General features: G+C 41.5%; 1 protein-coding gene across 1 annotated transcript in view; it reads right to left on the bottom strand.

Annotated features, from left to right (window-relative positions):
• The window catches only part of LOC135536834 (tumor protein p53-inducible protein 11-like), a 67,576-nt gene that overhangs the window by 19,608 nt on the left and 21,210 nt on the right, over window positions 1-26,758 (bottom strand). Inside the window, exons 2-4 of the mRNA XM_064963082.1 lie at window positions 24,114-24,283; window positions 12,609-12,667; window positions 360-408 (exon numbers count right to left, since the gene is read on the bottom strand). Of these exons, the coding sequence (XP_064819154.1) occupies window positions 360-408; window positions 12,609-12,667; window positions 24,114-24,242 (237 nt within the window). The 5' untranslated portion in view covers window positions 24,243-24,283. The remainder of the gene's footprint in view (window positions 1-359; window positions 409-12,608; window positions 12,668-24,113; window positions 24,284-26,758) is intronic.

Below are 26,758 nucleotides of genomic sequence, written 5' to 3'. Positions count from 1 at the left end.
AGTGTGGGGCTGGAGAACAAGCCTGCACACCCTGTCCATTCCCCAGGACCTATACAGTACAGCAGAGGTTGACTAGTGTACACTACTCACTATTAAGGCTATGGTTTAGTCCAGTTGACTAGTGTACACTACTTACTACTAAGGCTATGGTTTAGTCCAGTTGACTAGTGTACACTACTTACTACTAAGGCTATGGTTTAGTCCAGTTGACTAGTGTACACTACTTACTACTAAGGCTACGGTTTAGTCCAGTTGACTAGTGTACACTACTTACTACTAAGGCTATGGTTTAGTCCAGTTGACTAGTGTACACTACTAAGGCTGTGGTTTAGTCCAGTTGACTAGTGTACACTACTTACTATTAAGGCTGTGGTTGTGAACAGAACAGCAGACATGAGAATCCATATCCTAGAAAGAAAACAGAAGAAAGACATAAATACATTGTATTGATCAGAACCACAGGAGAGGAATAAACACAGATATTGATAATCAGAAACACACTAGACAGAGCTCAGATTCTGGTTCTAATAAAGATCCTATATTATGTTGATGGTTCTATAAAGATCCTATATTCTGTTGATGGTTCTATAAGGATCCTATATTCTGTTGATGGTTCTATAAGGATCCTATATTCTGTTGATGGTTCTATAAGGATCCTATATTCTGTTGATGGTTCTATAAAGATCCTATATTATGTTGATGATTTTATAAGGATTCTATATTCTGTTGATGGTTCTATAAGGAACCTATATTCTGTTGATGATTCTATAAAGATCCTATATTCTTTCTGCTGATGATTCTATAAGGATCCTATATTCTGTTGATGGTTCTATAAGGATCCTATATTCTGTTGATGGTTCTATAAGGATCCTATATTCTGTTGATGGTTCTATAAAGATCCTATATTCTGTCTGTTGATGGTTCTATAAAGATCCTATATTCTGTCTGTTGATGGTTCTAATACAGATCCTATATTCTGTTGATGGTTCTATAAGGATCCTATATTCTGTTGATGGTTCTATAAGGATCCTATATTCTGTTGATGGTTCTATAAGGATCCTATATTCTGTTGTTGGTTCTATAAGGATCCTATATTCTGTTGATGGTTCTATAAAGATCCTATATTCTTTCTGCTGATGATTCTATAAGGATCCTATATTCTGTTGATGGTTCTATAAGGATCCTATATTCTGTTGATGGTTCTATAAAGATCCTATATTCTTTAAAGAAAGATGATTCTATAAGGATCCTATATTCTGTTGATGGTTCAATAAGGATCCTATATTCTGTTGATGGTTCTATAAAGATCCTATATTCTGTTTATGGTTCTATAAGGATCCTATATTCTATTGATGGTTCTATAAGGATCATATATTCTGTTGATGGTTCTATAAGGATCCTATATTCTGTTGATGGTTCTATAAGGATCCTATATTCTGTTGATGGTTGTATAAGGATCCTATATTCTGTTGATGGTTCTATAAGGATCCTATATTCTTTCTGCTGATGATTCTATAAGGATCCTATATTCTGTTGATGGTTGTATAAGGATCCTATATTCTGTTGATGGTTCTATAAGGATCCTATATTCTGTTGATGGTTCTATAAGGATCCTATATTCTGTTGATGGTTCTATAAGGATCCTATATTCTGTTGATGGTTCTATAAGGATCCTATATTCTGTTGATGGTTCTATAAAGATCCTATATTCTGTTGATGGTTCTATAAAGATCCTATATTCTGTTTATGGTTCTATAAGGATCCTATATTCTATTGATGGTTCTATAAGGATCATATATTCTGTTGATGGTTCTATAAAGATCCTATATTCTTTAAAGAAAGATGATTCTATAAGGATCCTATATTCTGTTGATGGTTCAATAAGGATCCTATATTCTGTTGATGGTTCTATAAAGATCCTATATTCTGTTTATGGTTCTATAAGGATCCTATATTCTATTGATGGTTCTATAAGGATCATATATTCTGTTGATGGTTCTATAAGGATCCTATATTCTGTTGATGGTTCTATAAGGATCCTATATTCTGTTGATGGTTGTATAAGGATCCTATATTCTGTTGATGGTTCTATAAGGATCCTATATTCTTTCTGCTGATGATTCTATAAGGATCCTATATTCTGTTGATGGTTGTATAAGGATCCTATATTCTGTTGATGGTTGTATAAGGATCCTATATTCTGTTGATGGTTCTATAAGGATCCTATATTCTGTTGATGGTTCTATAAGGATCCTATATTCTGTTGATGGTTCTATAAGGATCCTATATTCTGTTGATGGTTCTATAAAGATCCTATATTCTGTTGATGGTTCTATAAAGATCCTATATTCTGTTTATGGTTCTATAAGGATCCTATATTCTATTGATGGTTCTATAAGGATCATATATTCTGTTGATGGTTCTATAAGGATCCTATATTCTGTTGATGGTTCTATAAAGATCCTATATTCTGTTGATGGTTCTATAAAGATCCTATATTCTTTCTGCTGATGATTCTATAAGGATCCTATATTCTGTTGATGGTTGTATAAGGATCCTATATTCTGTTGATGGTTCTATAAGGATCCTATATTATGTTGATGGTTCTATAAAGATCCTATATTCTGTTGATGGTTCTATAAAGATCCTATATTCTTTCTGCTGATGATTCTATAAGGATCCTATATTCTGTTGATGGTTGTATAAGGATCCTATATTCTGTTGATGGTTCTATAAGGATCCTATATTCTGTTGATGGTTCTATAAGGATCCTATATTCTGTTGATGGTTGTATAAGGATCCTATATTCTGTTTATGGTTCTATACGGATCCTATATTCTGTTGATGGTTGTATAAGGATCCTATATTCTGTTGATGGTTGTATGAGGATCCGATATTCTGTTGATGGTTCTATAAGGATTCTATATTCTGTTGATGGTTCTATAAGGATTCTATATTCTGTCTGATGGTTCTATAAGGATCCTATATTCTGTTGATGTGTTATGAGGATCCTATATTCTGTTGATGGTTCTATAAGGATTCTATATTCTGTTGATGGTTCTATAAGGATTCTATATTCTGTCTGATGGTTCTATAAGGATCCTATATTCTGTTGATGGTTGTATGAGGATCCTATATTCTGTTGATGGTTGTATGAGGATCCTATATTCTGTTGATGGTTCTATAAGGATTCTATATTCTGTTGATGGTTCTATAAGGATTCTATATTCTGTCTGATGGTTCTATAAGGATCCTATATTCTGTTGATGGTTCTATAAGGATCCTATATTCTGTTGATGGTTCTATAAGGATCCTATATTCTGTTGATGGTTGTATGAGGATCCTATATTCTGTTGATGGTTGTATGAGGATCCTATATTCTGTTGATGGTTCTATAAGGATTCTATATTCTGTTGATGGTTCTATAAGGATCCTATATTCTGTTGATGGTTGTATAAGGATCCTATATTCTGTTGATGGTTGTATAAGGATCCTATATTCTGTTGATGGTTCTATAAGGATCCTATATTCTTTCTGCTGATGATTCTATAAGGATCCTATATTCTGTTGATGGTTGTATAAGGATCCTATATTCTGTTGATGGTTCTATAAGGATCCTATATTCTGTTGATGGTTCTATAAGGATCCTATATTCTGTTGATGGTTCTATAAGGATCCTATATTCTGTTGATGGTTCTATAAGGATCCTATATTCTGTTGATGGTTCTATAAAGATCCTATATTCTGTTGATGGTTCTATAAAGATCCTATATTCTGTTTATGGTTCTATAAGGATCCTATATTCTATTGATGGTTCTATAAGGATCATATATTCTGTTGATGGTTCTATAAGGATCCTATATTCTGTTGATGGTTCTATAAAGATCCTATATTCTGTTGATGGTTCTATAAAGATCCTATATTCTTTCTGCTGATGATTCTATAAGGATCCTATATTCTGTTGATGGTTGTATAAGGATCCTATATTCTGTTGATGGTTCTATAAGGATCCTATATTATGTTGATGGTTCTATAAAGATCCTATATTCTGTTGATGGTTCTATAAAGATCCTATATTCTTTCTGCTGATGATTCTATAAGGATCCTATATTCTGTTGATGGTTCTATAAGGATCCTATATTCTGTTGATGGTTCTATAAGGATCCTATATTCTGTTGATGGTTCTATAAAGATCCTATATTCTGTTGATGGTTCTATAAAGATCCTATATTCTGTTTATGGTTCTATAAGGATCCTATATTCTATTGATGGTTCTATAAGGATCATATATTCTGTTGATGGTTCTATAAGGATCCTATATTCTGTTGATGGTTCTATAAAGATCCTATATTCTGTTGATGGTTCTATAAAGATCCTATATTCTTTCTGCTGATGATTCTATAAGGATCCTATATTCTGTTGATGGTTGTATAAGGATCCTATATTCTGTTGATGGTTCTATAAGGATCCTATATTATGTTGATGGTTCTATAAAGATCCTATATTCTGTTGATGGTTCTATAAAGATCCTATATTCTTTCTGCTGATGATTCTATAAGGATCCTATATTCTGTTGATGGTTGTATAAGGATCCTATATTCTGTTGATGGTTCTATAAGGATCCTATATTCTGTTGATGGTTCTATAAGGATCCTATATTCTGTTGATGGTTGTATAAGGATCCTATATTCTGTTTATGGTTCTATACGGATCCTATATTCTGTTGATGGTTGTATAAGGATCCTATATTCTGTTGATGGTTGTATGAGGATCCGATATTCTGTTGATGGTTCTATAAGGATTCTATATTCTGTTGATGGTTCTATAAGGATTCTATATTCTGTCTGATGGTTCTATAAGGATCCTATATTCTGTTGATGTGTTATGAGGATCCTATATTCTGTTGATGGTTCTATAAGGATTCTATATTCTGTTGATGGTTCTATAAGGATTCTATATTCTGTCTGATGGTTCTATAAGGATCCTATATTCTGTTGATGGTTGTATGAGGATCCTATATTCTGTTGATGGTTGTATGAGGATCCTATATTCTGTTGATGGTTCTATAAGGATTCTATATTCTGTTGATGGTTCTATAAGGATTCTATATTCTGTCTGATGGTTCTATAAGGATCCTATATTCTGTTGATGGTTCTATAAGGATCCTATATTCTGTTGATGGTTCTATAAGGATCCTATATTCTGTTGATGGTTGTATGAGGATCCTATATTCTGTTGATGGTTGTATGAGGATCCTATATTCTGTTGATGGTTCTATAAGGATTCTATATTCTGTTGATGGTTCTATAAGGATCCTATATTCTGTTGATGGTTGTATAAGGATCCTATATTCTGTTGATGGTTGTATAAGGATCCTATATTCTGTTGATGGTTCTATAAGGATCCTATATTCTTTCTGCTGATGATTCTATAAGGATCCTATATTCTGTTGATGGTTGTATAAGGATCCTATATTCTGTTGATGGTTCTATAAGGATCCTATATTCTGTTGATGGTTCTATAAGGATCCTATATTCTGTTGATGGTTCTATAAGGATCCTATATTCTGTTGATGGTTCTATAAGGATCCTATATTCTGTTGATGGTTCTATAAAGATCCTATATTCTGTTGATGGTTCTATAAAGATCCTATATTCTGTTTATGGTTCTATAAGGATCCTATATTCTATTGATGGTTCTATAAGGATCATATATTCTGTTGATGGTTCTATAAGGATCCTATATTCTGTTGATGGTTCTATAAAGATCCTATATTCTGTTGATGGTTCTATAAAGATCCTATATTCTTTCTGCTGATGATTCTATAAGGATCCTATATTCTGTTGATGGTTCTATAAGGATCCTATATTCTGTTGATGGTTCTATAAGGATCCTATATTCTGTTGATGGTTCTATAAAGATCCTATATTCTGTTGATGGTTCTATAAAGATCCTATATTCTGTTTATGGTTCTATAAGGATCCTATATTCTATTGATGGTTCTATAAGGATCATATATTCTGTTGATGGTTCTATAAGGATCCTATATTCTGTTGATGGTTCTATAAAGATCCTATATTCTGTTGATGGTTCTATAAAGATCCTATATTCTTTCTGCTGATGATTCTATAAGGATCCTATATTCTGTTGATGGTTGTATAAGGATCCTATATTCTGTTGATGGTTCTATAAGGATCCTATATTATGTTGATGGTTCTATAAAGATCCTATATTCTGTTGATGGTTCTATAAAGATCCTATATTCTTTCTGCTGATGATTCTATAAGGATCCTATATTCTGTTGATGGTTGTATAAGGATCCTATATTCTGTTGATGGTTCTATAAGGATCCTATATTCTGTTGATGGTTCTATAAGGATCCTATATTCTGTTGATGGTTGTATAAGGATCCTATATTCTGTTTATGGTTCTATACGGATCCTATATTCTGTTGATGGTTGTATAAGGATCCTATATTCTGTTGATGGTTGTATGAGGATCCGATATTCTGTTGATGGTTCTATAAGGATTCTATATTCTGTTGATGGTTCTATAAGGATTCTATATTCTGTCTGATGGTTCTATAAGGATCCTATATTCTGTTGATGTGTTATGAGGATCCTATATTCTGTTGATGGTTCTATAAGGATTCTATATTCTGTTGATGGTTCTATAAGGATTCTATATTCTGTCTGATGGTTCTATAAGGATCCTATATTCTGTTGATGGTTGTATGAGGATCCTATATTCTGTTGATGGTTGTATGAGGATCCTATATTCTGTTGATGGTTCTATAAGGATTCTATATTCTGTTGATGGTTCTATAAGGATTCTATATTCTGTCTGATGGTTCTATAAGGATCCTATATTCTGTTGATGGTTCTATAAGGATCCTATATTCTGTTGATGGTTCTATAAGGATCCTATATTCTGTTGATGGTTGTATGAGGATCCTATATTCTGTTGATGGTTGTATGAGGATCCTATATTCTGTTGATGGTTCTATAAGGATTCTATATTCTGTTGATGGTTCTATAAGGATCCTATATTCTGTTGATGGTTGTATAAGGATCCTATATTCTGTTGATGGTTGTATAAGGATCCTATATTCTGTTGATGGTTCTATAAGGATCCTATATTCTTTCTGCTGATGATTCTATAAGGATCCTATATTCTGTTGATGGTTGTATAAGGATCCTATATTCTGTTGATGGTTCTATAAGGATCCTATATTCTGTTGATGGTTCTATAAGGATCCTATATTCTGTTGATGGTTCTATAAGGATCCTATATTCTGTTGATGGTTCTATAAGGATCCTATATTCTGTTGATGGTTCTATAAAGATCCTATATTCTGTTGATGGTTCTATAAAGATCCTATATTCTGTTTATGGTTCTATAAGGATCCTATATTCTATTGATGGTTCTATAAGGATCATATATTCTGTTGATGGTTCTATAAGGATCCTATATTCTGTTGATGGTTCTATAAAGATCCTATATTCTGTTGATGGTTCTATAAAGATCCTATATTCTTTCTGCTGATGATTCTATAAGGATCCTATATTCTGTTGATGGTTGTATAAGGATCCTATATTCTGTTGATGGTTCTATAAGGATCCTATATTATGTTGATGGTTCTATAAAGATCCTATATTCTGTTGATGGTTCTATAAAGATCCTATATTCTTTCTGCTGATGATTCTATAAGGATCCTATATTCTGTTGATGGTTGTATAAGGATCCTATATTCTGTTGATGGTTCTATAAGGATCCTATATTCTGTTGATGGTTCTATAAGGATCCTATATTCTGTTGATGGTTGTATAAGGATCCTATATTCTGTTTATGGTTCTATACGGATCCTATATTCTGTTGATGGTTGTATAAGGATCCTATATTCTGTTGATGGTTGTATGAGGATCCGATATTCTGTTGATGGTTCTATAAGGATTCTATATTCTGTTGATGGTTCTATAAGGATTCTATATTCTGTCTGATGGTTCTATAAGGATCCTATATTCTGTTGATGTGTTATGAGGATCCTATATTCTGTTGATGGTTCTATAAGGATTCTATATTCTGTTGATGGTTCTATAAGGATTCTATATTCTGTCTGATGGTTCTATAAGGATCCTATATTCTGTTGATGGTTGTATGAGGATCCTATATTCTGTTGATGGTTGTATGAGGATCCTATATTCTGTTGATGGTTCTATAAGGATTCTATATTCTGTTGATGGTTCTATAAGGATTCTATATTCTGTCTGATGGTTCTATAAGGATCCTATATTCTGTTGATGGTTCTATAAGGATCCTATATTCTGTTGATGGTTCTATAAGGATCCTATATTCTGTTGATGGTTGTATGAGGATCCTATATTCTGTTGATGGTTGTATGAGGATCCTATATTCTGTTGATGGTTCTATAAGGATTCTATATTCTGTTGATGGTTCTATAAGGATTCTATATTCTGTCTGATGGTTCTATAAGGATTCTATATTCTGTTGATGGTTCTATAAGGATTCTATATTCTGTCTGATGGTTCTATAAGGATCCTATATTCTGTTGATGGTTCTATAAGGATTCTATATTCTGTTGATGGTTCTATAAGGATTCTATATTCTGTCTGATGGTTCTATAAGGATCCTATATTCTGTTGATGGTTTTATAAAGATCCTATTCTCTTCACACCACAACAACCATATGAAAGGGCCTACTGGTAGTAGAGAATGTAAGCCTACCAAATGGCACACATATCCCCTTATTAAGTACACTACTTTTGAACAGGGTTCTTGTAAAAAAAAAAAAAAAGTGCACTATATAGGGAATAGGGTGCCATTTGGGACACAGATGGTGAGAAGGAACTAAATGAGAGAGTAAATCTAATGTCTGCTACCTGTCTGTATAATGAATCTTCTGTAAAGATCACAACACCTTTTTATGTCTGGCTGCTGAGAGCAGTAAACACTGGCAGCATCCCAAATGGAAACCTATACCCAACATGGTCCCTTTGGGTCCAGGTCTAAAGTAGTGCACTATATATGGAATAGGGTGGCATTGGGCCTGGAGTCAGTGGACATTCGTTTTCTTTTCATGTTCCTGCTTCTCCATCACTCACGCTTTGATGTGTACACTTTCCATTACCTTAGTACAGGGGGGGTGGAGAGTACGGCCGGCGAGACATTTTTTTAAATGTATTAAATATGATTATATTTGAGTTAAGATTTTTGGCCTAAAATGACTCATTCCCTGATATACCAACATCCTCCAATAGATGGCGCTGTAGCCTGGTAACGTGCACTATATCCTACAGTCAGATTCAGAATGCGCTCAGTCATCGTGGCCACTTCAGTGCTTGACGAATTTCGATGTGAAAAATAAGTGCTGCGAAAATTGGACTCTGAATGTTTGTATATTTAAAACAAAAATGGACACCAACATTTTTTAAATATTTTTGTTTTAACTAATATTGGACATAAGGCTGATATGCCAAGAAAGTGTTGCCGTTTTTAAAGAATATAATCTCAAATCGCCATTTTTCAAGCAAGCATGCTAACTACGCTAGCTATCTGTCCTCTCAGGACAAGGCCAAGAAGGCTTCAAAACTAGCCACAAACTTAAAAACCCAACAAAATCCGTTTACTTAAACGGTACTCTACTCCAGCCTCCGTAACTAAGGCAACCTACGTAGCAGCACATACAAATACAGTATAGCAAACCTTTTACTGAAGGGGAGTTTGTGGTGGTGACTGCTGGTATAATTTTGTCTTGAGAGAAAAAAGCCAATTTGAGAAAATGGGCTTATCACTCAGAACCATCACCAGGCGCGCGTGGCAGTGATGGGGGAGGAGCTCATCTCCGAGTTGAATCGGGGAGGAGCTCATCTCAGAGTTGAAGAAAGAGAAAAGGCGGGCGTGGCAGTGATGGGGGAGGAGCTCATCTCAGAGTTGAAGAAAGAGAAAAGGCGGGCGTGGCAGTGATGGGGGAGGAGCTCATCTCCGAGTTGAAGAAAGAAAGCGGATGGCCTTGAGGAGATCTGGATGAGAGTAGTGATGTCAGAGACACCGCTCCACTTAACACGTTTCTCAGAGGAATTAAAGGAGAACTTTGAGATAACAAGAGGAACTTCTTGTGATGGAATCAATGATGGGAACAACCTGGGGGCTCTGACTTTTCTGACTGGGTGTCTTGTCTGCATGGGGGGGGGGGATTAATCTACCGTGTAGAAAACTGACAAACGTCACAACAGATGGATCACCAGATCTAACCGGTAAAAACATGGGGCTACTAGAGAGATTATATTAAGACAAAGTAAAAGAAGAAATATTGATATTTCTTCACTGTATTACAGTGGGGAGAACAAGTATTTGATACACTGCCGATTTTGCAGGTTTTCCTACTTGCAAAGCATGTAGAGGTCTGTAATTTCTATCATAGGTACACTTCAACTGTGAGAGACGGAATCTAAAACGAAAATCCAGAAAATCACATTGTATGATTTTTAAGTAATTAATTTGCATTTTATTGCATGACATAAGTATTTGGTACAGAAACCTTTGTTTGTAATTACAGAGATCATACGTTTCCTGTAGTTCTTGACCAGGTTTGCACACACTGCAGCAGGGATTTTGGCCCACTCCTCCATACTGACCTTCTCCAGATCCTTCAGGTTTCAGGGCTGTCGCTGGGCAATACTATATATTTCAGCTCCCTCCAAAGATGTTGTATTGGATTCAGGTCTGGAGGCTCAGCCACTCCGGGACCTTGCGATGCTTATTTTACACCATTATTTGCAAATAAATTCATTGAAAATCCTACATTGGGATTTTCTGGATTTTTTTCCCCCTAATTTTGTCTGTCATAGTTGAAGTGTACCTATGATGAAAATTACAGGCCTCTACATGCTTTGTACGTAGGAAAACATGTATCTTTTTAAGTGGGAGAACTTGCACAAGTGGCTGACTAAATACTTTCTTGCCCCACTGTATATAATATGTGGCCCTTCAATTGGTTTCAAAAAGTCAATGTGGCCCTTGAGCCAAAAGGTTTGCCCACCCTGCCTTAGACAATACCACTATATTACCTTAGACTAGAACACTGTGATAAAACACACTTCATTACCTTAGACTATAACACTATGATCAGTACACTTCAGGGGGGGCTGATCCTAGATCAGGAATCTTACTCTGAGATGTTTGTTATATACAATCTCTGTTCTGACCTGAGGACTAACCACTACAGTAGATCAGGAATCTTACTCTGAGATGTTTGATACATACAATCTCTGGTCTTACCTGAGGACTAATCACTACAGTAGATCAGGAATCTTACTCTGAGATGTTTGTTATATACAATCTCTGTTCTGACCTGAGGACTAATCACTACAGTAGATCAGGAATCTTACTCTGAGATGTTTGTTATATACAATCTCTGTTCTGACCTGAGGACTAATCACTACAGTAGATCAGGAATCTTACTCTGAGATGTTTGTTATATACAATCTCTGTTCTGACCTGAGGACTAATCACTACAGTAGATCAGGGATCTTACTCTGAGATGTTTGTTATATACAATCTCTGGTCTGACCTGAGGACTAATCACTACAGTAGATCAGGAATCTTACTCTGAGATGTTTGTTATATACAATCTCTGGTCTGACCTGAGGACTAATGACTACAGTAGATCAGGAATCTTACTCTGAGATGTTTGTTATATACAATCTCTGGTCTTACCTGAGGACTAATCACTACAGTAGATCAGGAATCTTACTCTGAGATGTTTGATATATACAATCTCTGGTCTTACCTGAGGACTAATCACTACAGTAGATCAGGAATCTTACTCTGAGATGTTTGATATATACAATCTCTGGTCTTACCTGAGGACTAATCACTACAGTAGATCAGGAATCTTACTCTGAGATGTTTGATATATACAATCTCTGGTCTTACCTGAGGACTAATCACTACAGTAGATCAGGAATCTTACTCTGAGATGTTTGATATATACAATCTCTGGTCTGACCTGAGGACTAATCACTACAGTAGATCAGGAATCTTACTCAGATGTTTGTTATATACAATCTCTGGTCTGACCTGAGGACTAATCACTACAGTAGATCAGGAATCTTACTCTGAGATGTTTGTTATATATAATCTCTGTTCTGACCTGAGGACTAATCACTACAGTAGATCAGGAATCTTACTCGGAGATGTTTGTTATATACAATCTCTGGTCTTACCTGAGGACTAATCACTACAGTAGATCAGGAATCTTACTCTGAGATGTTTGTTATATACAATCTCTGGTCTGACCTGAGGACTAATCACTACAGTAGATCAGGAATCTTACTCTGAGATGTTTGTTATATACAATCTCTGGTCTTACCTGAGGACTAATCACTACAGTAGATCAGGAATCTTACTCTGAGATGTTTGATATATATAATCTCTGGTCTTACCTGAGGACTAATCACTACAGTAGATCAGGGATCTTACTCTGAGATGTTTGTTATATACAATCTCTGTTCTGACCTGAGGACTAATCACTACAGTAGATCAGGAATCTTACTCAGATGTTTGTTATATACAATCTCCGGTCTTACCTGAGGCCTATTGGCTCTCGTACACCAAACCTCATCTGATTTCCGAGCATCTGACTGATCTGTAAGATGAATAGAAAACACAACACATCTCGATTTAATAAACCATTTAACCATTCTACAAGCAAAGGGACACATAAGCCCAACGTCAAGCACTTGGTGACAACTGTATCAGTTGAAAGTGCTATACAAATATACACTGATTGATGGACTTGCCTTGAACACAGCAACAAACAGTAATACTACTGTTATCTCTTCACTATCCAATATCCCTTTCAGCTCAGGTCAACAGGGTGGAACCCCAGCTAGTAAGGGTCAGGGTTCAGCTGGAGAGACAGAGACAGTAACAGAGACAGAGTAACACAGAAAGAGTAACACAGACAGAGTAACAAAGAGAGTAACACAGACACACAGGCAGAGTAACAGAGAAACACAGACAGAGAAACACAGACAGAGTAACACAGGCAGAGTAACAGAGAAACACAGACAGAGTAACAAAGAGAGTAACACAGACACACAGGCAGAGTAACAGAGACAGAGAGACAGAGAGAGTAACACAGACAGAGTAACACTAACACAGACAGAGTAACACAGACAGAGTAACAGAGAAACACAGAAAGTAACAGAGAAACACAGGCAGAGTAACACAGTCAGAGTAACAGAGTAACACAGGCAGAGTAACAGAGTAACACAGGCAGAGTAACAGAGTAACACAGGCAGAGTAACAGAGAAACACAGGCAGGGTAACAGAGAAACACAGGCAGGGTAACAGAGAAACACAGGCAGAGTAACAGAGAAACACAGGCAGAGTAACAGAGAAACACAGGCAGGGTAACAGAGAAACACAAGCAGAGTAACAGAAACACAGGCAGAGTAACAGAGAAACACAGGCAGAGTAACAGAGAAACACAGGCAGAGTAACACAGGCAGAGTAACACAGGCAGAGTAACAGAGAAACACAGACATTCAAAGAGACAGTAACAGAGTATTGGAACCAGGGACTGTAGTGACGCCCCTTGCACTGAGATGAAGTGCAGTGCACTAGAAGGCTGCACCACTCGGGAGCCCAGGGTTCCCTCCATCCCTGATACAATCTAGTACACCTGATACAGGACCCCTCCAACCCTGGTACAGGTCCCCCTCCAACCATGATACAATCTAATAGACCTGGTACAGGTCCCCCTCCAACCATGATACAATCTAATAGACCTGGTACAGGTCCCCCTCCAACCATGATACAATCTAATAGACCTGGTACAGGTCCCCCTCCAACCCTGCTACAGGTCCCCCTCCAACCATGATACAATCTAATAGACCTGGTACAGGTCCCCCTCCAACCCTGGTACAATCTAATAGACCTGGTACAGGTCCCCTCCAACCATGATACAATCTAATAGACCTGGTACAGGTCCCCCTCCAACCCTGGTACAATCTAATAGACCTGGTACAGGTCCCCCTCCAACCCTGGTACAATCTAATAGACCTGGTACAGGTCCCCTCCAACCATGGTACAATCTAATAGACCTGGTACAGGTCCCCTCCAACCATGATACAATCTAATAGACCTGGTACAGGTCCCCTCCAACCATGGTACAATCTAATAGACCTGGTACAGGTCCCCTCCAACCATGATACAATCTAATAGACCTGGTACAGGTCCCCTCCAACCATGATACAATCTAATAGACCTGGTACAGGTCTCCCTCCAACCCTGATACAGGTCCCCCTCCAACCCTGGTACAGGTCTCCCTCCAACCCTGGTACAGGTCCCCCTCCAACCCTGGTACAGGTCCCCCTCCAACCCTGGTACAGGTCCCCCTCCAACCATGATACAATCTAATAGACCTGGTACAGGTCCCCCTCCAACCATGATACAATCTAATAGACCTGGTACAGGTCCCCCTCCAACCCTGGTACAATCTAATAGACCTGGTACAGGTCCCCCTCCAACCCTGGTACAGGTCCCCCTCCAACCCTGGTACAGGTCCCCCTCCAACCCTGGTACAGGTCCCCCTCCAACCCTGGTACAATCTAATAGACCTGGTACAGGTCCCCCTCCAACCCTGGTACAATCTAATAGACCTGGTACAGGTCCCCCTCCAACCCTGGTACAATCTAATAGACCTGGTACAGGTCCCCTCCAACCATGATACAATCTAATAAACCTGGTACAGGTCCCCTCCAACCCTGGTACAGGTCCCCTCCAACCCTGGTACAGGTCCCCCTCCAACCCTGGTACAGGTCCCCCTCCAACCCTGGTACAGGTCCCCCTCCAACCCTGGTACAGGTCCCCCTCCAACCCTGGTACAGGTCCCCCTCCAACCCTGGTACAATCTAATAGACCTGGTACAGGTCCCCTCCAACCATGATACAATCTAATAAACCTGATACAGGACCCCTCCAACCCTGGTACAGGTCCCCCTCCAACCATGATACAATCTAATAGACCTGGTACAGGTCCCCCTCCAACCATGATACAATCTAATAGACCTGGTACAGGTCCCCCTCCAACCATGATACAATCTAATAGACCTGGTACAGGTCCCCCTCCAACCCTGCTACAGGTCCCCCTCCAACCATGATACAATCTAATAGACCTGGTACAGGTCCCCCTCCAACCCTGGTACAATCTAATAGACCTGGTACAGGTCCCCTCCAACCATGATACAATCTAATAGACCTGGTACAGGTCCCCCTCCAACCCTGGTACAATCTAATAGACCTGGTACAGGTCCCCTCCAACCCTGGTACAATCTAATAGACCTGGTACAGGTCCCCTCCAACCATGGTACAATCTAATAGACCTGGTACAGGTCCCCTCCAACCATGGTACAATCTAATAGACCTGGTACAGGTCCCCTCCAACCATGGTACAATCTAATAGACCTGGTACAGGTCCCCTCCAACCATGGTACAATCTAATAGACCTGGTACAGGTCCCCTCCAACCATGATACAATCTAATAGACCTGGTACAGGTCCCCTCCAACCATGATACAATCTAATAGACCTGGTACAGGTCTCCCTCCAACCCTGATACAGGTCCCCCTCCAACCCTGGTACAGGTCTCCCTCCAACCCTGGTACAGGTCCCCCTCCAACCCTGGTACAGGTCCCCCTCCAACCCTGGTACAGGTCCCCCTCCAACCATGATACAATCTAATAGACCTGGTACAGGTCCCCCTCCAACCATGATACAATCTAATAGACCTGGTACAGGTCCCCCTCCAACCCTGGTACAATCTAATAGACCTGGTACAGGTCCCCCTCCAACCCTGGTACAGGTCCCCCTCCAACCCTGGTACAGGTCCCCCTCCAACCCTGGTACAGGTCCCCCTCCAACCCTGGTACAATCTAATAGACCTGGTACAGGTCCCCCTCCAACCCTGGTACAATCTAATAGACCTGGTACAGGTCCCCTCCAACCCTGGTACAATCTAATAGACCTGGTACAGGTCCCCTCCAACCATGATACAATCTAATAAACCTGGTACAGGTCCCCTCCAACCCTGGTACAGGTCCCCTCCAACCCTGGTACAGGTCCCCCTCCAACCCTGGTACAGGTCCCCCTCCAACCCTGGTACAGGTCCCCCTCCAACCCTGGTACAGGTCCCCCTCCAACCCTGGTACAGGTCCCCTCCAACCCTGGTACAATCTAATAGACCTGGTACAGGTCCCCTCCAACCATGATACAATCTAATAAACCTGGTACAGGTCCCCTCCAACCCTGGTACAGGTCCCCCTCCAACCCTGGTACAGGTCCCCCTCCAACCCTGGTACAGGTCCCCCTCCAACCCTGGTACAGGTCCCCCTCCAACCCTGGTACAGGTCCCCCTCCAACCCTGGTACAGGTCCCCCTCCAACCCTGGTACAGGTCCCCTCCAACCCTGGTACAATCTAATAGACCTGGTACAGGTCCCCCTCCAACCCTGGTACAATCTAATAGACCTGGTACAGGTCCCCCTCCAACCCTGGTACAGGTCCCCTCCAACCATGATACAATCTAATAGACCTGGTACAGGTCCCCTCCAACCATGATACAATCTAATAGACCTGGTACAGGTCCCCCTCCAACCCTGGTACAATCTAATAGACCTGGTACAGGTCCCCCTCCAACCCTGGTACAGGTCCCCCTCCAACCCTGGTACAGGTCCCCCTCCAACCCTGGTACAGGTCCCCCTCCAACCCTGGTACAATCTAATAGACCTGGTACAGGTCCCCCTCCAACCCTGGTACAATCTAATAGACCTGGTACAGGTCCCCCTCCAACCCTGGTACAATCTAATAGACCTGGTACAGGTCCCCCTCCAACCCTGGTACAATCTAATAGACCTGGTACAGGTCCCCTCCAACCATGATACAATCTAATAAACCTGGTACAGGTCCCCTCCAACCCTGGTACAGGTCCCCTCCAACCCTGGTACAGGTCCCCCTCCAACCCTGGTACAGGTCCCCCTCCAACCCTGGTACAGGTCCCCCTCCAACCCTGGTACAGGTCCCCCTCCAACCCTGGTACAGGTCCCCCTCCAACCCTGGTACAGGTCCCCCTCCAACCCTGGTACAGGTCCCCCTCCAACCCTGGTACAATCTAATAGACCTGGTACAGGTCCCCTCCAACCATGATACAATCTAATAAACCTGGTACAGGTCCCCCTCCAACCCTGGTACAGGTCCCCCTCCAACCCTGGTACAGGTCCCCCTCCAACCCTGGTACAGGTCCCCCTCCAACCCTGGTACAGGTCCCCCTCCAACCCTGGTACAGGTCCCCCTCCAACCCTGGTACAGGTCCCCCTCCAACCCTGGTACAGGTCCCCCTCCAACCCTGGTACAATCTAATAGACCTGGTACAGGTCCCCCTCCAACCCTGGTACAATCTAATAGACCTGGTACAGGTCCCCCTCCAACCCTGGTACAGGTCCCCTCCAACCATGATACAATCTAATAGACCTGGTACAGGTCCCCTCCAACCATGATACAATCTAATAGACCTGGTACAGGTCCCCTCCAACCATGACACAATCTAATAGACCTGGTACAGGTCCCCTCCAACCATGATACAATCTAATAAACCTGGTACAGGTCCCCTCCAACCATGATACTGTTTCGGTAAGAAGATGAGGGACGGGGCTGGAGAAATGTACCCCCTCTCGAATTCGTAGACAGAGCTGTGGATGCAGGGACTAACCTGATCGTTTTAACTATGTTTTGAGTCTATAAAGCGTTTGTTTTCATTAACTTTGTCTACCAACATTGGAGTAAAACAAGCTTGTATTTTGGGTTGAACTTTGGGCTGATGAGGATATTATAAAAGTGATGTTATTTTACGAATCAATGGATACATGTCATTAACGTGTTCACAATGGATGTAGCAACACTATTGAAGGTCAGGTCCAAAACCCCCAGAATGCATCTCTATCTGACTGGGCTAAAACATTTCTTTAGTCAATCTTCTCCTCCCATTTCCTCCATCCTGTTTATTTCCAGATTTGGGGCCTGATATAACTCTGATATCAGGGTTCAGAGTATTTCTCAAGAGCCACGTGAAGAGATTCAGACACAGTAGACGGAGGGACCAGGATTGACGTGATAGACTCACAATAGGTTGTGAGGCTGAGAGAGAAAATAGTGAACAGGAAGTGGCACAAACAGTAAAACATATAAAACTCAGAGCTGTTTGGCTTTGTGGACAACATGTTCACACACCCGCTAGATATTTATTTACAGCAAAGTATAATACCACATTTGTTTTGTTTTATTTAAACGTTTATTGAACTAGGCAAGTTCGTTGAAGAACAAATTCTTATTTAGAATGACGGCCTACACCCGGCCAAGCACGGACGACGCTGGGCCAATTGTGTGCCGCCCTGTGGGACTCCCAATCACGGCCGGTTGTGATACATTTTCTCACCCTTCCAAGTCACAAGGCTGTATGTATTTTAGGCCTATGTGGGTGACTAAATATATTATTGTAGTCCTATGTGGGTGACTAAATATATTATTGTAGTCCTATGTGGGTGACTAAATATATTATTGTAGTCATATGTGGGTGACTAAATATATTATTGTAGTCATATGTGGGTGACTAAATATATTATTGTAGTCCTATGTGGGTGACTAAATATATTATTGTAGTCCTATGTGGGTGACTGAATATATTATTGTAGGCCTATGTGGGTGACTAAATATACATTATTGTAGGCCTATGTGGGTGACTAAATATACATTATTGTAGGCCTATGTGGGTGACGAAATATACATTATTGTAGGCCTATGTGGGTGACTAAATATATATTATTGTAGGCCTATGTGGGTGACTAAATATATATTATTGTAGGCCTATGTGGGTGACTAAATATATATTATTGTAGTCCTATGTGGGTGACTAAATATATATTATTGTAGTCCTATGTGGGTGACTAAATATATATTATTGTAGTCCTATGTGGGTGACTAAATATATATTATTGTAGTCCTATGTGGGTGACTAAATATATTATTGTAGTCCTATGTGGGTGACTAAATATATTATTGTAGTCCTATGTGGGTGACTAAATATATTATTGTAGTCCTATGTGGGTGACTAAATATATTATTGTAGTCCTATGTGGGTGACTAAATATATTATTGTAGTCCTATGTGGGTGACTAAATATATTATTGTAGTCCTATGTGGGTGACTAAATATACTGTAGTCCTATGTGGGTGACTAAATGTACTGTAGGCCTATGTGGGTGACTGAATGTACTGTAGGCCTATGTGGGTGACTGAATGTACTGTAGGCCTATGTGGGTGACTGAATGTACTGTAGGCCTATGTGGGTGACTAAATGTACTGTAGGCCTATGTGGGTGACTGAATGTACTATAGGCCTATGTGGGTGACTGAATGTACTGTAGGCCTATGTGGGTGACTGAATGTACTGTAGGCCTTTCTGGGTGACTGACTGTACTGTAGGCCTATCTGGGTGACTGAATGTATTGTAGACCTATCTGGGTGACTGAATGTATTGTAGACCTATCTGGGTGACTGAATGTATTGTAGACCTATCTGGGTGACTGAATGTATTGTAGACCTATCTGGGTGACTGAATGTATTGTAGACCTATCTGGGTGACTGAATGTATTGTAGACCTATCTGTGTGACTGAATGTATTGTAGACCTATCTGCGGGACTGATGGATTCTGACAAGTGAAACAGACTGTCTGTAAAACAGCGTCACGTCTTCAGCCCGTATGATTGAGAGCAGAGAGTTGACTGACAGGCAACATGGTTGCCTTGGCTACCTGGGTCTTTAACACTCAGGGTTCTATGTTCCTCTGGAGCGAAGGAGGCGCACGTGGTCAAACGCACGTTAGTTTGCAATTTCGTCGTGTAAAAAAAAAAACTGTCGCACTTGCATTTTCCAGCCTTTAACACTGGTTCGGAAATCCATCTGTCTAATATCAGCTTCTGCTGAGGTGGGACAGGTACAAATATGAGATATCTCCTAAAAAAAAATATATATATATTTCAGTCAGCGCAACTAGAGATATTTAAGAACGACTAACAGCTGGTCTTAGCGGTAACCGGGTGTTACGGCATTGGTTTAGCCAGTCATATATTGGACATTATGTTTGTCCAGCATCTGGGAAAAGGGTCGGACTCATCATATATATATATATATTTCATTGGTTTAGCCAGTCATATATTGGACATTATGTTTGTCCAGCATCTGGGAAAAGGGTCGGACTCATCATATATATATATATATTTCAGTTAGTCGTTCTTAAATATCTCTAGTTGCGCTAACAGCTGGTCTTAGCGGTAACCGGGTGTTACGGCATTGGTTTAGCCAGTCATATATTGGACATTATGTTTGTCCAGCATCTGGGAAAAGGGTCGGACTCATCATTGTGCGATGCCCATGAAAGGTGTCAGTGACCCGTAGGAAGCCTGTTCGCGAACATCAGGTTATTTAAAACAGACGTCTTATAGTGTTTAGTTTTTCCTCTGTTTGACCCAACCGTCAAATCGCAGGAATTCTGACCTCTGTCCGTGGTGCTGAATCCACTTGTAAGGCCTCAACTGAAAGCTTTGTTAAATAGTACCCGCAAAACACCAGTCTCAACGTCAACAGTGAAGAGGAGACTCTGGGATGCTGGCCTTCTAGGCAGCGTTGCGAAGAAAAAGCCATATCTCAGACTGCCCAATAAAAATAAAAGATTAAGATGGGGAAAAGAACAGAGACTGGAGGAAGGAGGAACTCTGCCTAGAAGGCCAGCATCCCAGAGTCGCCTCTTCACTGTTGACGTTGAGACTGGTGTTTTGCGGGTACAATTTAATGACGCTGCCAGTTGAGGACTTGTGAGGCGTCTGTTTCTCAAACTAGACCCTCTATTGTACTTGTCCTCTTGCTCAGTTGTGCACCGAGGCCTCCCACTCCTCTTTCTATTCTGGTTAGAGCCAGTTTGTGCTGTTCTGTGAAGGGAGTAGTACACAGCGTTGTACGAGATCTTCAGTTCCTTGACAATTTCTCACATGGAATAGCCTTAATTTCTCAGAACAAGAATAGACTGACGAGTTTCAGAAGAAAGTTTTGTTTCTGGCCATTTTGAGCCTGTAATCGAACCCACAAATGCTGATGCTCCAGATACTCAACTAGTCTAAAAAAGGCCAGTTTTATTGCTTCTTTATATCAGAACAACAGTTTTCAGCTGTTCTAACATAATTGCAAAGGGTTTTCTAATGATCAATTAGCCTTTTAAAATGATAAACTTGGATTAGCTAACACAACGTGCCATTGGAACACAGGAGTGATGGTTGCTGATAATGGGCCTATGTAGATTCAATTTGATGTTATTTTAATGGACATCAAATTTGCTTTTCTTTCAAAAACAAGCACATTTTAAAGTGACCCCAAATTTTGGAACAGGTAGTATATATATATATATATATATATATATATATATTTGGGTTTAAGTTGGTTGAGTGCCTTCTAGTCCTTTCCTAATCAAATTCATTTACACTGTTGAGGAAGGGCAATAGGGTATCTCACTGTATCGTTACACCCTCTGTGTTCTGTGCACGTGACAAAAACTCACGATTGTGTCATATAGACTTGATCTCCAGAGATATTTCAATAATAATTATATAACAAATCCAAAAATCACACCGTGCTGACAGAGCATGAATATTCCTCCCAAAACTGTGTTCAGCATTTAATTTATTTATCAATACCTGTTGTGGTATGAGAGAGAGAGAGAGAGAGAGAGAGAGAGAGAGAGAGAGAGAGAGAGAGAGAGAGAGAGACAGAGAGACAGAGAGACAGAGAGACAGAGAGACAGAGAGACAGAGAGAGAGAGAGAGAGAGACAGAGAGACAGAGAGAGACAGAGAGAGACAGAGAGAGACAGAGAGAGACACAGAAAACAGATAGAGAAACAGAGATGGAGAGAGAGAGAGAGAGATGGAGAGAAACACAGAGAGAGAGAGATGGAGATAAACAGAGAGAGAGAAAAACAGAAAGAAACAGAGAGATGGAGAGAGTGTATGTACGTGCAGCGATAGAGGTGAGGTGACATGGAGTCAGGTGTTTGATGCCTGATCAAAGGCCATCTCTGTCCACAGAGAGCCATCTGCTGTGTCTGCTGTTGACACTATGAACATGTGTCCATGCTATCAAATTCACTTTCAAAGGCTCTCTACAATCAAGGCCCCTGAATTCCATACCACGTCTCCATGTCTGCTATGACTCTAACATGCAGACCACACCGCTCGCGTCGCAAAATAAATGTACACGTTATTCAAATCACCCACACTGCTCGCGAGCGTCTGCGTGACTAGGCAATGAAATAGTAATTGGTTCTATTTGTGACGCTCAACTCGCTGCAAGTCCGGCCTCTCCCATCTCCTCGTTGGTTTTTAGGAGCATATATCCACGTGGGTGATTGAAAGATGAACTGAGGTCCACACTCCGGGTCGGTTGTAGTATTGCACCGTAAAGTTGTAAAGCCAACCGCCATTCCAAAGAAGAAAAAGAAGCCTGAAGGAGGAACGAATTTGGTTTACCGTATCTGTGGATTAATTGTCGGAGTAGAGGACCTTGTGCATTTCAGGTAAAATAACAACCCAATGTTTATATCCCAGGACAAATTAGCTAGCAACAGCAAGCTACCTAGCGAAATTGCCATAAATGTTTACTGCTTTTTTTGACCTGACCCCAAATGAATAATTGTTTCAGAGTTTATTTTGATATTTCAACCTGTGTGTTCTGATCGCTTCTGGTGTGGATGAACAAAATCAACACGCGGGCGCGTGCGGTTTGGTCAGCATGTAAGGAGGCAGTTATCCTAGCGGTTAGTGCGTTGCGCCAGTAACTGAAAAATCGCTGGTTTGAATACCCAAGCCGACAAAGTGACAAAAAAAAATCTGTCAACATACCCTTGAGCAAGGCACTTAACCCTTATTTGCGCCAAGGGTGCCGTGCTCTCTGACCCCGTGAAACAACATTTCACTGCACCTAAATCGGGTTCACGAGACAACAAAACACGTTTTGTTTTTCTATTGACACTCTCAGTAAGTGTTTTTTTTATAGAAAATGTATACATTGCCTTCAGAAAGTATTCACACCCCTTGACTTATTTCACATTTTGCTGTGTTACAGACTGAATACAAAATATAATACTTTCTAAAATATTTGTTATCTACACACAGAAGACCCAGTAATAACAAAGTGAATACGTTTTTATACATCTTTTGCACATTTATTTTAGAAGCAGCGATTAAAGCTGTGAGCCTCCTGGGTTGTGCAACATTTTTATCCTGAAAAACTCCCCTTAACAAAAAGCATGCCCATAACATGATGCAGCCACCACTATGCTTGAAAATATGGAGAGTGGTACAAAGTAATGGGTTTTTTGGATTTGCCCCAAACATAACACTTTTTATTCAAAAAGTTCATTTCTTTGCCACATTTTTTTGCAGTATTACTTTAGTGCCAGGATGCATGTTTTGGAATATTTGTATTATGTACAGGCTTCCTTGTTTTCACTCAATTTGGTTAGTATTGTGGAGTAACTACAGTGTTGTTGATCCATCCTCAGTTTTCTCCTATCACAGCCATTAAACTCTGTTTTAAAGTCACCATTGGCTTCATGTTGAAATACCTGAGCGGTTTCCTTCCTCTCCGGCAACTGAGTTAAGAAGGACGCCTGTATCTTTGTAGTGAATGGGGTGTATTGATACACCATCTAAAGTGTCATTAATAACTTCACCATGTTCAAAGGGATGTTCAATGTCTGCATTTTTTTTAACGAGGCATTGGAAAACCTCCCTGGTCTTTGTGGTTGAAACAGTGTTTGAAATGCTCGACTGAGAGACCAGATAACTGTATGTGTGGGGTACAGAGATGAGGAAGTCATGTTAAAAACATGTTAACCCCCCCCTGTAACACAACAAAATGTGGGAAAAGACAATGGGGTGTGAATACTTTCTGAAGGCCCTGTAGAATCTGTGTGTGTGTGCATACTACTGACCTTCGACCTGTGTATCTCTCCGTCATCGTCCTCTCCTCCGACGCCCAGTATCTTCCTGGTCTTCAGCCGGCTCACCAGATCTGTCTGGCTGTGTTTCTTCATCAGAGGGGGTTGGGGTTTGTTGCTCATGGCTGATGGGGGGGGCGGTTACGACCTATGACGCCTAAAAACTACAACATAAGAGAAAGATGGAGAACATGGGTCGTGTAGCGCCATAGCGAGAAAAAAAACAGTTTGCATCATAAAACGCAAAACAAGCGTTTCTTATTGGTTAAAGTTCAGATAGCTCACTCCTGAAAACCACAACATAAACATGGAATAGAACATCAATCCAATCTAAAGTAGTGCACTGTATAGGGAATAGGGTACCATTTGGGTATTAGACTTATGTCCCTCTGAGGTGTGACGCTACGGTTCTGAGGTGCGACGCTACGGTTCTGAGGTGCGACGCTACCGTTCTGAGGGGCGACGCTACGGTCCTGAGGGGCGACGCTACGGTCCTGAGGGGCGACGCTACGGTCCTGAGGTGCGACGCTATGGTCCTGAGGTGCGACGCTACGGTCCTGAGGTACGGACCTGAGGTACGGACGTTACGGTCCTGAGGTACGGACGTTACGGTCCTGAGGTACGGACGTTACGGTCCTGAGGTACGGACGTTACGGTCCTGAGGTACGGACGTTACGGTCCTGAGGTACGGACGTTACGGTCCTGAGGTATGGACGTTACGGTCCTGAGGTATGGACGATACGGTCCTGAGGTACGGACGTTACGGTCCTGAGGTATGGACGTTACGGTCCTGAGGTATGGACGTTACGGACGTTACGGTCCTGAGGTATGGACGTTACGGACGTTGCGGTCCTGAGGTATGGACGTTACGGACGTTACGGTCCTGAGGTATGACGTTACGGTCCTGAGGTATGACGTTCCTGAGGTATGGACGTTACGGTCCTGAGGTATGGACGTTACGGTCCTGAGGTATGGACGATACGGTCCTGAGGTATGAATGTTACGGTCCTGAGGTATGGACGATACGGTCCTGAGGTATGGACGTTACGGTCCTGAGGTATGGACGTTACGGACGTTACGGTCCTGAGGTATGACGTTACGGACGTTACGGTCCTGAGGTATGGACGTTACGGTCCTGAGGTATGGACGTTACGGTCCTGAGGTATGGACGTTACGGTCCTGAGGTATGGACGTTACGGTCCTGAGGTATGGACGATACGGTCCTGAGGTATGGACGTTACGGTCCTGAGGTATGGACGTTACGGTCCTGAGGTATGGACGATACGGTCCTGAGGTACGGATGATACGGTCCTGAGGTATGGACGTTACGGTCCTGAGGTACGGACGATACGGTCCTGAGGTATGGACGTTACGGTCCTGAGGTATGGACGTTACGGACGTTACGGTCCTGAGGTATGGACGTTACGGACGTTGCGGTCCTGAGGTATGGACGCGTTAGGTATGGGCGTTACGGTCCTGAGGTATGGCGTTACGGTCCTGAGGTATGACGTTCCTGAGGTATGGGCGTTACGGTCCTGAGGTATGGGCGTTACGGTCCTGAGGTATGGGCGATTACGGTCCTGAGGTATGGGCGTTACGGTCCTGAGGTGCGGGCGTTCCATCGGTCCTGACAGCCTACTTCGGAAACGTTTAACGGTCCTGAGGTATGGCCCCCTTACGGTCCTGAGGTAGCGCCACGGACGTTACAGTCCTGAGGTATGGGCGATACGGTCCTGAGGTATGGACATTCCGGTCCTTGCAAAGGTATGGGCGTTACGGACGTTCTTTCCACAGGTCCTGAGGTATGGCGTTTGACGGACATTACACCTGGTCTTTTGAACCATTCCATTGTATGGACGTTACGGTCCTGATCATTGTATGGAAGACAAATCTCCGTTACGGTCAGACTGAGGTATGGGCGTTCCATCGGTCCTCCCATATGGGCGTTACGGTCCTGAGGTATGGACGTTACGGTCCTGAGGTATGGACGATACGGTCCTGGTGGGTATGGGCGTTATACGGTCCTTTCAGGTACGGACGTTACGGTCCTGAGATGTTTACGGACGATCTGACGGTCCTTCCACATGTACGGACGTTGGTCCTTGATGGTCTTTAAGAAATGTTTCTTCGGTCCTGAGATTATGCAATATACGGCGTTGTCCTATGGACGGTCCTGAGGTAGATCTCTGAACGATCAGAGGTCATGGGTACGGACGATCTCGGTCCTCCTTGTACGGACGTTTAGGTCCTGAGGTACGGGCGATTTGCAGTGGTCTGATACGGTCCTGAGGTATGTTATGGTCCTGAGGTATGGACGTTACGGTCCTGAGGTATGACGTTACTGTCCTGAGGTATGACGTTACGGTCCTGAGGTAGGAACGATACGGTCCTGAGGTATGGACGATACGGTCCTGAGGTATGGACGATACGGTCCTGAGGTACGGACGTTACGGTCCTGAGGTATGGACGTTACGGTCCTGAGGTATGGACGTTACGGTCCTGAGGTATGGATATCTTTATGTTTGAAGCCTGAAATGTTACGGTCCTGAGGTATGGACGTTACGGTCCTGAGGTATGGACGTTACTGTCCTGAGGTATGACGTTACGGTCCTGAGGTATGAACGATACGGTCCTGAGGT

This window comes from Oncorhynchus masou, unplaced genomic scaffold (genome assembly GCF_036934945.1).
Source record: "Oncorhynchus masou masou isolate Uvic2021 unplaced genomic scaffold, UVic_Omas_1.1 unplaced_scaffold_670, whole genome shotgun sequence".
NCBI classification, from domain to species: domain Eukaryota; kingdom Metazoa; phylum Chordata; class Actinopteri; order Salmoniformes; family Salmonidae; genus Oncorhynchus; species Oncorhynchus masou.
Note: the sequence above shows the minus strand (reverse complement) of the source record. Positions and strands in the feature narration are given on the sequence as shown.